Here is a 15280-nt window from a genome sequence, read left to right on the forward strand (position 1 = left end):
AGTTTTGGAAGGGTTGCATTCAGGGAGTTTTTTGATACTAGAATAATCCCAGTTGTGAGAGGTGGAATACACAGAGCTACAGCACAGGCTTCGCCTTCCACCCCATCGCTGCATTGATCCCCACCTAAAGTGACCTTTTTTCAGATTGAGAGAGTAATTTCTGTCCCTCCACCAACTGACATCTTTTCTACATGCAAATGATTTATTACCAGTAATCTCATTTAACACATCAGCATGCATCTCGAACTGATGGTAGTGATGAGTTTGCTGAGAAAGCTTTATTGATTTCATAGGCCTTGCTTGAAGACAAAAAAAATCAGTTGCATTGTTTTTCTGATAATCAGGCTATAGCCAACTTTTTGTTGACATTTCAAGTCTATTGCAAGTCAATATCAGATGCTTCAAGACACTCTGCAGAGAGTAAGGTTTTGTTCTTCTAGAGCAGGGGTGTCAAACTCATTTTCACCGGAGGCCACATCAGCCTCACGGTTGCCTTCAAAGGGCCAAATGTCCTAAAATTACATTTGGCCCTTTGAAGGCAACCGTGAGGCTGATGTGGCCCCCGGTGAAAATGAGTTTGACACCCCTGCTCTAGAGCGTAGAGCAGGCTTTCCACCGTGCTGTTGAGTCTTCTCAAGATTGAAGCAGAGGAGTGGCTTCAGATATGACCCACTTTACCATTGTTTTTTCATAGCATCAGACTGTCAGCAGTCTAATATCCCTGTGTCTATTACATAGAAAATCTAGTAGTGGCAGACTCTAATAAGGATGCTGCCATTACAATTGTAATTGTTTTTTTTTTTTTTTTGCATATGCAGATAAGTACACTTATTCTATACATTATTTGCAAGATTTGCAAAAATCTTATACCAAAAATACATATAAATATGTGTCTATTTTTTTGGGTCTAAAGAGGACAGACAAAGTTAAGTTTCTTTGCATCATAATCAGAGAAAACATTAAAAGATCAACGAATAATGAGGGTTACATATTTGCCACTAAAATCCAAAATATGCAAGAAGTATATGAGAGTTGTCTGCTCAAGTGTGATAGCTCAGTTCTCTGAGCAAATGAAGCTAATATTCAAGCATGGCTAGACAAATAGAGGAAAAAAGGTAGAAGAACAGTACCATATAATGTTCAAACAAATTCAGCTGAGAAGAGGAGAAAGACTGAGTCAAATACACTGTTTAGAGATAGAAATTCACCACAGATCTCCTGAGTCATTCAGTCCCCCAAAGTAAACTACCTCTTCACAACTGATAAAAAGCAGTGGAAGCTTTGAGTATTTTCTACTGCTTGAATGATTCTTTTAGTGGGTCTGAGTCTTGCTGACCTCATCAGCAATGCCATCAAATTGGAGGAGACAAAAAATAGGTACAAAGATTTACAAGGAATAGGATGGTCATCTCAAAGAAATTGTTCCAAAGTCATTGCAAAATTTAGCAGAATTCACAAGGCTTCATCCAACTGACCTCTAAAAGTTAAAATTCAGGAGATAAGCATGTCAAGACTAATGTGTATTGGCAAGGCAGAAAAGGAAGGTTTTACTATATCTGTTTGCACACAACCTTCAGCTCAGTGTTTTGAGTTCCTTGCTGTGATGTAGTCTTGTCATTGAAGTACAAGACTGAAGAGACCATTCTTCTTTTGTCTTGATTATCAAAACATTGTTAAGCTTAAAAAATGGGGGTGGGGAAGACTGTTTCTCCCTCAGTTCTTTAATCTGTAGTATAAGGAAGAACATATCTGTAGATTTATCTCAAGCACATGCTTTGGACTTATTTTAGCTTTGCCTCAGAAGCAGGTCTGATTACCATTATGTCCATCCTGAAGAGATGTCCCAGAATACTGTGGAATTCTCTCCATATACAAGGGTCAGCAATAAAGTAATAACTTTTATAAGGTTGCCTTGGTGAAACAAGAAGCAGAATAATTTACTTCTAGTTCTTGAGATTTAGAGTCAGCATTTATAGTGATCATTTGCTAAACATAGAATGATTTTTAAAAGTTAGTGAGGTAGATAGCTAGGAGTAATTGGGTTAGAATGAAGAATATCAGAATATATGTGAGAAAAAAAATATGTTAGAAAACTTTGTGGCTTATTCAGTCAGAGAGTTTGCTAAGGTCACCTCTCTGACATCTAACCTATCCTTTAACCAGTAATTGTAAGGCCTAAAAATGCCTGACGGTTTTGTTTTGTGGGGTTTTTATTGTTGTTTTTTGTTTGTTTGTTTGTTTTTGGTGGTTGGTTGGTTGGTTGGTTGGATGGTTGATTTGGCTCCAGAATAGACTCATGAAGGTTTCTGCACCATCTTTCATTTGGATACTTTAAACCTAAAATGGGCACAACATTATAAATGTTTTACAGAGACCAAAAATACAGGGATAGGGCTGGATGGCACAATTATTCCTTTCCACTCCCAGTTCTTTGTGGTGAAGAGATTAGAATTTTGTGAAGATCAGTCCTGGATTATAGTTTTTGCTTGCTGGTTAACAAATTCAAAGGAAATGCAAAAACTAAATTTAACAACTACTTTAAAATTATCTGCCAAAATGCTGCAGTTGAACTTCCCTTAAATCTATTAATGAACTTCCCAGGTAGCATGCTAACATAACCAATAATAAGAATATGTAGAAAGAAAAAAAAAAAAAAAAGCACACCACATTTTATCACTTGTGCGACAATATCATATTTGGTTTTTTCTTATACCAATGTAAATATCAAGTAAAAATTATTAAGACTTGCCTTTTGACAGAATAGCAGCTGAGAGCTACAATGTATCAATACTTTGTCAAAAGAAAGTGGTACATCTTCCTGTAGTGTCTGTTAGTCTGAGCTTCTTTATATGTAGACAAAGATATAAAAAAATATGGATTTTTTTCAATAAAATGCTTTATAAGATGACATTGGGATTTATTAATGAGCAACTGAACTGTCATCTGAAATTAATAGTTCTATGAAGTATTATAGACCTTTTAATGAATGTGTTATTAATAGCTCTTCCCCAATACCAGTGACCATCTGTGACTGCTTCACCATCTGTGATTGCTATTTCAGTTTGGGAGGGGAAAGTAACAGTGGTATTGGACTGAATTTATGATATAAATTTATAGCCAACTAGACCTACTGTAGATGATTAATTTGTCTTTGATTATAAGTACACACTGAGCAAGAGAAAATTAGTTTCTTTGATTTGTTGGCACAACATGGGTTTGGGAAATGGCCACGGGAAGCTGAAAACAGGATTAAATTGCGTTTATTGAAATCTGAAACATGCAAAAATTGATGGAATTTAGATGAAGAGGATGAAAAGAGCTCAAATGGCACTTGAAAAGGTGCCATTTCTTTAACAATGCATGAGAAATGATGTGTTGATTGTTGTGATTTGCTAAGGTTAGGTAGCAGGGGAGCAGCAAAGGAGGATTGTCAACACTTTAAAAGTTTTACAATTTGTTAATGACATAAAATAAACAGAGAAAACAGTGATTTTAAAACTCCTAATTAAAATTAATCTTATTGACTTCTTATCTGAGTGAAGGAGTATTTAATTCAGAAGAAATTCCATTTTTAATTAATAACAGTTAATGCTTGCTAAAGTCTTTGCTTGTGGCAGAGACAGAAGAGTCAAGTTAGTTACAATTCTTGTTACTTCCCTTGTTAAATGCTGCTAAGGTGTTTCCATATTTTGCTATTAACATGGAGGTATTCTGTTATGGCTGAGGTGATTATTTTTGGTATATGTATATAGGCCAATCTCTTACTAAGACAAAATTCGTAAGAAGCTATTGGGTAGATTGGATACAATTTCAAATCATTCAAGTCCCACTTCTTAATGTATCTGCACTTTGAGGGTGCCTAAATTTACTTCAAAACTAAAAAGAACCTTCAAAAACCCTGGTAATTTAGGGTGCAATTTAGATTGCATCTACCCAGTTGCATTGCTTACTTTCTGAGTTGATGAAGAGAGATAGGCACCTCCAAAAAGTGACTCATCAACCTGAAGCAGATAGCTCTCCTACATCAGGGTGAGTCACCCTTCTATTTAACTATGGGGAAGTCTAGAATCTAGACTGAACAGATTCCTATAATTTTATGTTGCTTAGCTTTTTTTAAGTTTTAAAGTTTGGAACTGGAACAAATTTCATTTAAGAAGTGAACTGAAGAGAGCACACACCAATTTTTTAAGGCACAAAAATCTTCCCTGATAATATATATGTAGCAGCAGAAGTGAGGCAAAATTACAAGATCAGCTAAGTACCTGCTGTACCAAATATGTTGGCACCAGGAAATCCTGCTTTGGTGTCTGGATTTCAGTACAAGTTATAGTTGCTTAGTATCTTACTCAGTGTCCATCTCAGGGACTTCTATTTGATTGTACAGGTTATACATATGTTTATATATGAATATGTATATATTTGCATTTGTAATTATACATATATTTTTTCTGTTAGGTGTTATATAAAAGGGAGATATGTAGGCATATATATTTTTTCCCCTCACACACACACATGCACTGTATATGTTTATGTATAAGCATTCAGAAATTAAAGAAAACTTTTAAATTACAGTCAATTCAATTTCAGTTATATCAAGTAGATTTTTCAGTTTTAGGCTAAACAAAGTCCTAGTGAGTATCACCCTTATTTTGCATTAGATTACTTATCTTCCTGACCTTTAGTAGACTGACGACATTTTTTCATGCTGTTTTCTGCTGCTTATTCACAGATACCACAAGCTTTCATCTCCATTAGAGAAAGTGTGTGGCTACAATATAAAGGCATACCGTGAAAAAAATTTAAACGACTTGTGATTACTTTGCGATCAAGCCTCCAGAATAGTGATTCAGTCTTGTTTCTTCTGTTGCAGACAAAAGGTTCTTCAAGCATAACTCCATCAGGCACTCAAAAGAAGGTGAAGAGGACCCTACCCAACCCACCTCCAGAGGAAGCAACAGCAGGAACTCAGTTGCCATATACTTCTATGGGATCAGTTTCACGCAGAAGGATTTGTAGGACCACCACTATGGCCAGAGCCAAAATCCTTCAGGATATAGACAGGGAATTGGATCTGGTGGAACGTGAATCAGCCAAGCTTAGGAAGAAGCAAGCAGAGCTAGATGAGGAGGAAAAAGAAATAGATGCCAAGCTGAGATACTTGGAAATGGGTATTAATAGGAGGAAAGAAGCCCTACTAAAGGAAAGAGAAAAGAGAGAGCGTGCCTATCTCCAAGGAGTAGCAGAAGAACGCGATTATATGTCAGACAGTGAAGTTAATAATACCAGGTCAACCAGAATAGAAACTCAGCACGGCTTGGAAAGACCACGTACTGCACCCCAGACAGAATTTAACCAGTTTATGCCACCACAAACCCAGCCAGAAACACAGTTTGCCCCTGCTACAAGCCCATATGCTCAATATCAGTATTCATCTCCTGCCCTGCCAACTCAAGCACCAACTCAGTTCACACAACAATCACACTACCAACAGCAGCAGCCTTTGTATCACCAGCAGGTTTCACCCTATCAGACCCAGACAGCTTTCCAAACAGGAGCTACTATGTCCTTTACTCCACAGGCTCAACCTCCACCATCGCAACAACCATCATATCAACTCCCATCACAGATGATGGTGATACAGCCAAAGCCAAGACAAACCACATTATATTTGGAGCCTAAGATAACAACTAACTATGATGTAATTCGTAATCAGCCTCTCATGATAGCACCAGTTTCAACCGACAATAATTATGCAGTTTCCCAGCTGGGCAGTAAATACTCTACCTTGGACTTAAGAATAGGACTAGATGAGAGAAACAGCATAGCAAGCAGTCCTATATCAAGCATATCTACAGATTCATTCTATGCAGATATAGACCACCACCATACACCCCGAAATTATGTGCTAATTGATGATATAGGAGAACTCACTAAAGGAACAGGAGCACTTGGTTCCAGTTTTAGCCTCCATGAGAAAGATCTGACCAAAACAGATCGACTGCTTCGCACAACTGAGGCCAGGAGAGCACAAGAAGTGTCAGACTTCCTAGCACCACTGCAGACTTCTTCTAGGTTACATTCCTATGTTAAAGCTGATGAAGACCCAATGGAGGACCCTTATGAGCTCAAACTTCTGAAACACCAGATAAAACAAGAGTTCCGTAGAGGTGCAGAAAGTCTTGATCATCTGGCTGGCCTGTCGCAGTATTACCACGCGGAGGGCAGCTACAGGCATTTTCCAAAATCTGAGAAATATAGCATAGGTAGGCTTACTCTTGAGAAACAGGCTGCTAAGCAGCTCCCAGCAGCCCTCCTTTACCAAAAGCAATCAAAACACAAGAAAGCTTTGATAGACCCCAAACTAACAAAGTTTTCACCTATCCAAGAAAGCAGAGACCTTGAGCCTGACTATTCAAGCTATATGACTTCTAGCACTTCAACACTTGGGGGAATTACTACTAGGGCAAGGCTTCTTCAGGATGATATCACTTTTGGCCTTAGAAAAAACATCACAGACCAACAGAAATACATGGGGCCACAACTGACTTCATCCATTGGAGCAGGCCTTGGGACTGCCCTAGGTCCAACAATGAGATCCACATTACAAGATGAAGCAGACAAGTCGTATAGCAGTGGTAGTAGATCTAGGCCCTCATCTAGACCCTCCTCAGTTTATGGGCTTGATTTATCATTGAAAAGGGATTCCTCCAGTTCTTCTTTAAGACTGAAAGCCCAAGAAGCTGAACCCTTAGATGTTTCCTTTAGCCATGCAGCACCTTCTGGAAGAACTAAACCCACCAGTCTACCTATTAGCCAAAGCAGGGGAAGGATCCCGATAGTAGCTCAGAACTCAGAGGAAGAGAGCCCACTAAGCCCTGTTGGCCAGCCAATGGGAATGGCAAGAGCAGCAGCTGGACCCTTACCACCAATATCTGCAGATACCAGGGACCAGTTTGGATCGAGCCATTCATTACCTGAGGTCCAGCAACATATGAGGGAGGAGTCACGAACTCGAGGCTATGATCGAGATATAGCCTTCATCATGGATGACTTCCAGCATGCCATGTCAGACAGTGAAGGTAAATTAGGCCTCAGACTGGTATCTTACTATCACAACGCAAATCCTCATTTCTATGCATGTGTCTGATTTTTGTTATGCTTCAAAGACTTGTTCTTTTTTCTGTTCCTTGGTGCATCTTCTGTGTATCTACATTTTTGGGGTTTTATTTGTTTTGGTTTATTTGATTTTGTTTGTTTCTTTGTTTCACCCTAACAGCAGTTTCTGGATGGTGTTAAGCTACTCTAGCATGCTCACTATATTGTTGATTTGCCTTCCTTTTGGTTTGCTTGTGCATTTTCCTTTTCACTTGTTGATGTCTAATGATACTGTGTAGAATATTCCATATACAGTACAGACTCTACCATCAGTCTTTATGTGGAGCCGTCTCCAGTGACTGTGAATCATTGAACTTCTTTGCAATAGTTTTTGTTGAGATTTGGAAATAACCTCCGAAATCTCTAAAAAACTCTGGTAATTTTATTTGCATGAAATTTCACAATAGAATTCAAGAACTGATAATTCCATCTCCCGATGCACCACTTTAGATCTGCATTTTTATAGTAATAGTATGTCCATTAAGTACATATTGTGTGTTAGAACCATATAGACGTGATTGCAAAATGACGTTCTACATATGATTTGTTGAAAGCATCCTGTCATGTGGACTTCTGTGCATTCCGAATTGTGATGATGTAAGATAATTTGTCATTTGGATGGTGCAAGACAATCTCATCCTTCAATAAACTTGCATAAAGTATTTTACTTCTATTTATGGATTATGCAGCGTAGCTGGTTTTATATGCACCCCATACAATATGTCTGCCAAATAAGCACAAAAGTTTTATCCCGCTTAGGTTCATGAAAGGGACGTTTCTGATGTATTATAAATGGTGCAATTAAAAATATTTCTTCTGAATAAGTACAGCGGAATGTTGAAGCTGATGTTGAGTACTAAATAATTGCAAATCATGTATTAGTTTTGTTGGAGTCAGTTCAGATTTAATATATTCTAAATTGTTTAAAAATCATAAAGACAGTTTGAAACACAATGAAACTAATATGTTCAAAACTGTATGCGCTCACGTAACTTTTTCTTATGTGTATTTACTGCACAATAAAAGAGACTTTGCATGCGCTATATTGTCTGTAAATGGCAATGATTGTCTCAAAAGACACATTTGCATTATTATGAAGTAGCATGGTTTATTTTTCAGGTTTATATTAACCGCAATGTTCATTATTGCATTATTGCTTTTTTATATATGCTGAATCTTTCATGCCTTCCTGATACTACAATATATTGAAGGGTTTTGTTCTGTACGTTTCTTTTCATATTTCTTAGATATTTACAACCCCCTCATGAAGTCTGTGTTTCAGGAGAGGTTTGGGATCATCAGCATTTTTTATTTTTATCAGAAGTTTTATTGTTTTCACTGTTCTTAAATTATTAGCACACAGAGCCCTATAATTAAATCTGAAGGCACTTAAGAGAAACTCCCCAAGCTGCAACTCATATAATTCTTCTTAAATAAGTGGATGTTATCTTGTCTCAATTCAACTTGTGACTTTTAAGGGTCATTCTATGGTCACTTTGTGAAAGTCACAGGACTTTTCCTCCTGAAAACTGATGAGAAACAACCTGGACCAAAAAAAATCCTATTTGGTTCAATTCAACCTCATGTAAATAGGTCATAGAAAATTAGATTTCTGCACTACAGCACATTATGCTTTTGTTATATATTTGTAGAAGTCATACATGTTACATTTTAGGTTGAACATGTTTTGGTTTTAAATTAGTCTCTGGATGGTTACACTCTTTCAGAAGTATTATAACTCTATTCACATGTTCCTTATTGGATTGTTATGTCCCTGAATACCACGGCTTCCCCTTTCAGCAATATTTTTGTGATTTCTATCAACCTTTTGTTTGTTCACAAATAGCTTATTTTTGCACCATTTTATGTAAAGTCTTGAGAAATCAAAACACTTTATGACATTATTTTCAAATATGCTGTCTAATAGCAAGTAACTTGAGATGAAAATAATTCATATAGTTTGGATGTAAGATAAAAAAAATGTTCCAAAGAAGCAATTACAGTTCTTCAGAAAATTACGGCCTTCTTTTCTCTGGACTGTACTTTTTTCTGTAGTGCCCTGAAACTGGATAGCTATTCTGGCATGTTGCATCCAGCCGTTGTTAATTCTACCATAGAGTTTAGAAGTTTAAAATTGAGATATCAAGACATCAATACAGCTGACCCATTGTAATTTTTAGTCTGTGGGATTTAGAATGATCACTACTAGTTTTCTGATTAAGTTTTTTGGACTCCACAGCCTGATGTTCAATCTCATCTTGTTAAACTATGTGCTATTAACAGCATGGGACCTTATTGACTCCAGCAGTTTTTTGCAGGTGGAACCATCTGTCTGCATATTGTTAGTCTTAAAAAAAAATATGTATCCTCTGAGACTGTCAGTGATTCATCTTGGCTGTCCTCAGGTTTCCAGCTGAAACAAATCCCGACTAATCACACGAAAACCAGTTGTGTGTGTATGTACATGTGAGTGTGGTGTCTGTGTGCCTATATACACATACATACATAACTTTTTAAATTTCATATAAAATACACACATTCATCACAGTGATAAAATGTAGAGTGGTCTGAACTGCAGTATGGGATTCTACATATGTGCTCACTTTTCAAAAGAAGAAATCCAGCAAAAGTTATTCCAACTGAAACAGAAGGAAAAAAAAATATCATTCTTTCTTCACTTAGCTAATGACACAGATTGTGACAGTCAGTGTTAGTACCTGGGATCAGAAAAATGCATTAGGCGCCTCATGTAAGCTTCCGTTAAAAAAGTCTGTCAGGATGATTTATGAACCACCCTGCTACGTGCAGGCACTAGTCAATTGGCAGGAATGTGTAATGCATAAATAATTTGCATATTAGATCATAATGGTTTATTGAGAGCAATTAATCAATAACTAATCACCAGCCAGACAAGCATCAACCTTTAATAATGTTTTAATTTAATTCATATATAAGTAATATTTTCAAACTGTTTCATATTAAATCTGTGCACAATTAGGAAGGGACTGCATAATATCTGAACTACGATTAAGAATTATTCAAAAGCCTATTAGAATATAGGATGTTGTTTTGACAACATACAAAATGTTATTTTTCAAAAACATGCATATATATATATATGAGACTCCTCTTTTTGGAGAAAATAAATAAAATATTAATGAAAAAATACAACTTCTTTTTTTTTTTCTTCCCATTAAACTTTTTTCCAATTATTTGTGAAATGAACTAGGTTACGTTTAACAACTTTAACAACTAAATAGAGAAGATTATGCACACTACCATTTTTCATTTTAAATTCTCTTCTGCATTATGGAACAATTGCATTCACTGTTGTTACTATAGCAACAACTGACCTTATTTAAGGTTTGCAATTGCTGGTGGTTTTGCTGAAGCAAATATTGCCTTTCTTTGAATTCCAAATATAATTTGCTTATTAAATCATAGCAATCAAACTTGCATTACATTCTAATTAGCTACACGTTGCTTTAGTTTACAGTGATAGGCAACATAGATGAAAATCTCTGTTTTGTATAGTGGAAATATAAAATACATGACAGCTGATTCTGATCCCAATGGAGTGAGACTTATGTCAGTTGACCCAATAGTGAATAGGCATAAATACGTGTAATTTCACAACTCATTTAAATGCAGCAGTGTTATTTGATCCCAAAAGAGTGCCTAATACAATAGATTTTATGCAAGTTTAAAATTGTTGAAAATATAAGAACATTAGTCTTACAGAATTGTTGCAGAAAAAACATTCTGGATAACTTTCCCAGCACAAAGTTTCGTGCTGCAAATTTGGGGGATGGAATTCAAAATAAGAACACTTGGATTATTTCTGCTTAGTATCACAAAGAGCACAGTTTGCTTCATATCTTCTTTGATTTGAGATTATATTGATTCCATAAAGGAGTCTCATTTTTCTTATAAGTAGTTCTAGATTATATCCAAAATACTTCATAAAATATTCAGTTCAGAAGTTTGGGAATTAATAGAGACTGGGTTTTTTTAGGTTTTGCTTTTGTTTTGTTTTGTTTTGTTTTTATTTAACCCACTGCAAAGTAACTAATTTGACTATTTTTTTTTTCATCAAACATTTTAGAAATATATGAAATCTGTAGTGTTTTTCTGAGCTGCCAGAAGGAAGGAAATGGCTAGAGCACTCAGCAGTGGGTTCCTTCTGGTATCTAATATCCATAGTTTTGACATAAAAAGAATCTTCCCATTTTTTTCTATCACTTATGGCTAAATTATGCTTGAGTTCAATGCCTCAAGTCTCACCTGTAACTCTGCTTTAGCTGCATGGCCAATTAGTAACCACTATGCATGTTTGCTATGCACAATGCACATTATTGCCCTTTGCCCAGCACTGGATCAGAACATTTGACCTGTCCTTGGTTTTCAAAGCCTATCATCTCCGTCGTGAAGAAACAGATTGGTTTGACAAGCCCAGGGAATCTCGTTTGGAGAATGGACATGGCCTCGACAGAAGGCTGCCAGAGAAGTTGTCCCACTCTCGACCACCAAGTCAACACCAAGATCAAGTAAGCTGTCAAGTAAGCTCTGTCTCCAGTTTTATAAATGTTTGACATTTTAATCACACTGTCCAGTAGCACAGGGACTATAGGATCAATCAAATTCCACCTACATTCAGCTGCAGTGCTGTTGAACCTGGATTTGTCATCAGTACTTGACGATGAAATTAGAGTAATATTCATCTGCAATTCAGTACTAATTTTGCAGGTTATCTTTTTAATTTTGAAACATATCTGAAAGGAGTTAGTCTGCTAACCAAAACTATCTATAGATTAGGTATTCATATTAAAAATAAAAATTACAAAAAGTTAACCAGTCCTATTTTACCTCATCAGCTTTATGCTATCCAAAGCTAAGCCCCTTCTTTTAGTAGTTTAAGGAAAACAGTTGCTTTATCCTGTTGACAGTTGTTTCTACTTTTAGTTGGTCAGTATAATCCCAACAGTATGTGATCAATTACTGAATAAATCAGCAAGACTTTATCAATATAATAATTAGAGTATTTAATTCATTATAGCAAGAACAAAATATACCATATTCTGCTTTTCAAGCTTGCCAACTTTGAAATCTAGTTCACCTTAGTATGCCATCCCATATCCTGTTTATATTAAAGAAGTTTATATATTTCAAACCTTTAAGGTCTTCACTTGATTGTTTTAGTTATCATTTTTACTGATTGATTGAGATTATACTCTGTTTTCCATGAGATGCAATAGATGCAAGAGAAGGTATTGTATGGCCCCGTTGTGGTACTTAATAGCTTATATTGTTCATGTTAACTCCTCAGATAATATACAAGCAGGAATATCCTGCTATCATGCAGCCTTCAAAACATTTTTGCTGGCGAGCATTTTCACTGACATTTGACAATAGAATGTAGGTTTTATGAAGTAAGGATGTAGATTTTATGAAGTGAGCATTCAAATATCTTACAAGCTGTCATTTATTTTTATTTTTACCTCTCTTTCTATCTCTAGTTTAGCATATATTGAAATTTAGAAAGCCTATGTTGTACTGAGCCTACCCATTTCTTTTTAAGAAAGGGGGTTATACAAGATACAGGTCTTACAGGAATCTATTTAAAGAACTCTAGATGAACCAAACTTACTGCAGGATAAAGGATCTTTTAGTCTTCACAACTCTTAGTTTCACTGGTAACAGATAAAAAACTGTCTATCTGAGCACTTTAATCCTCATGTGAAACATTCATTTTCCTATGCATACATGATTGTATTTGGCCACTACAGCCTCATAATGTAAAATGAAAAATTTGCGTTGAAAATTAGGCTTTCCCAAGAGGAAGGTTACTGTTATCCTGAGCTCTGTGACATGGACATGGTCAGTAAGATGTATTTTACTTTTAGCACCCCAGACCTTTTGCCCTGAGAAACAGCTGCAGGGCAAGTTACTAGTCACAAAGCTCCAATTTTTGTTTGTTTGTTTCTTTTTCTCTCATATACATAGCACTATGCTAGGACCAGTTGAAAGACTTGATCAGACTTTTTAGGAGGAAGTTTTAGGGGACTGAGAGTTCTTCTTTTCTTGGATTATGTTCAGAAGGAAAATACTTTTTTGTTTTTCTCCCTGAAGTTGTAGTGATGTCCCCAAGTTTATATGGAAATAGATGTACTGCATTTAAAATATTCTCAAAGGCATCTTGTAAGGTTTTATAAAATCTGGGATGGAAACTGGAGAGTGAACATGTTCTAAATAATTCTGTGTGGTGCTGTGTAAAGCCTCTGCAAAACAAAAGTGGTGTGGAAGGAGAAGCTTTACAACAGTTCCCTCTTCATCTGTTTCCATCCAGGTTAGCTACTGTCATTCACCCCCTGGTGTAAAATAGTGTCAGTGTGTCTGCAGAAGGGAGAAATGTCCGTTCTCACTGATTCTTCATCATCTACCTTGTCTAAATATTGTTCAGATATTGTGTATTTTAATTTTTTTCTGTGAACATTTGTTTGTGATAACTTAAAAAAAAATATATTTTAGGACACATACAGAAATTAAATTACTTTAACATAAGATAAAAAGGGTCAGAGCCATTTTTAAAACTTTCATTAGCTCCACATTGAATTCTAAAAGTATAACATGTAGCAGTAGAAGCAAGTAAATCAATATCATCATCTCTATTATTAGCATTAATTTTATATTTTAAAGCTATTAAGAAAAATAAACAATTTTCAGGTCAAAGAGTGTGCTGAGGCATAAAGGTTTTTTTCAGTCCTGTGTTTTCTGTAACAAAAAAGTTATTGATTTCATTGTCCCATGCTCTATGTCTCCTATATCCACAACTCAGTTCTGCACAGAGAGCTGTAGTGTCCAAGCATAATGCACTCTGGAGACAAAAATGACAAATTGTTCTTCATCCTGAATATCTGAATAGGTCCACCTTCACCCAGAGCTTCCTTTATTGCAGAGACTTTCCTCAAATCGTTTAAGATGGCAGTTTCCTAGTTAGCAAAGAAATTCAGCCAATGCAACTCCTGTAATATCCAGTACTGAGTGCAAACCAGCCACAAAAGGGAGTATTTGCATCAGTAGCACTAATCTGCTTGTGATGGATCAGCCAAAGTTTCCACATACACTTAGCCACTGTAAATTTTCCATTTGTATTTTCTTCTTTATAAAAAATGTGAATATTTTACTGACCACCAAAACATTTGTCTTCCAGAAGATTTTGTTTCACATGCCTGAAACATCAATTTCCTTACTAGTAGAAATCAGAACTCGTATGTCCCACAGAGCTTATACAATTAAATGTAATAAATAAACCAAAACTGGGCTTTTGAAGCAAGAATGAAGCAGAATGGCAACCCTGAATTTCCAGATTTCCATGGATTTCTTATAACCTAGCAGATTAAACTCACATACTGTATTATTAATATTAAAATGTATGTGTTTCTATAGCAACTTCTGCAGGGCTACATAGTATTCCTAATTCACATTAAATTACAGTGCAGTTTAATATCTTAAAAGAGCTTTCCCAATATAGTGATTCTGAAATGCTTACCAGAGGAGGGTAAACATGGTTTAAACCCAACCAATACATAATCTATTGCAGATTCTCCCTGATCCCTGTTGACCTCAACAGTTTGCTTAGTCGCTATCAGTTGACCTGCAGCTTCTTTAAATCTCCAGACATCAAGGCTCTTTTCACTATTATTTTCTTTGAAAAAATAATTGTATATCCTGAACTAAACTGACTATTTCAAACAGTTTGGGAAGGAACAGTAGGAGGAGGTGCCAGGGGAGTAAGAGACCATGACAAGGAGATGGACAGAGAGAGTATATTAACAGGAGATAAGTAGCTTCTCAGTGAAGGGTTTTAAATACAGAAATTCCAGTGATCACAGATGAATGAGTAACAAAATCTCAGACTCGTCATAATACCAGTGTATCATCATCTATTTGCTTTGGCAACAGTTTTCTAAGCACAAAAACAAGGCTAGAGCTCTAGAGCCTTTTCAGTGTTAATCTGTTTCTAAAGGCCCTCAAAAAGTATATGCTTTTCTTGGTTCATGGGTGTGTATCATTCCCTTAAAATAACATTTAAGTCATACCTTTTTAGGGGCACTTGAATATTTAA

General features: G+C 36.0%; 1 protein-coding gene across 1 annotated transcript in view; it reads left to right on the forward strand.

Moving 5' to 3' along the window:
* PCLO (piccolo presynaptic cytomatrix protein) overlaps positions 1-15280 on the forward strand; it is a gene marked incomplete at both ends in the record, with an annotated part of 348709 nt that overhangs the window by 190673 nt on the left and 142756 nt on the right. The window contains 2 exons of the mRNA XM_080342973.1: positions 4871-7079; positions 11566-11714. Coding sequence (XP_080199099.1) covers positions 4871-7079; positions 11566-11714 — 2358 coding nt within the window. The remainder of the gene's footprint in view (positions 1-4870; positions 7080-11565; positions 11715-15280) is intronic.

This window comes from Nesoenas mayeri (genome assembly GCF_963082525.1).
Source record: "Nesoenas mayeri genome assembly, chromosome: 1".
Classification (NCBI taxonomy): domain Eukaryota; kingdom Metazoa; phylum Chordata; class Aves; order Columbiformes; family Columbidae; genus Nesoenas; species Nesoenas mayeri.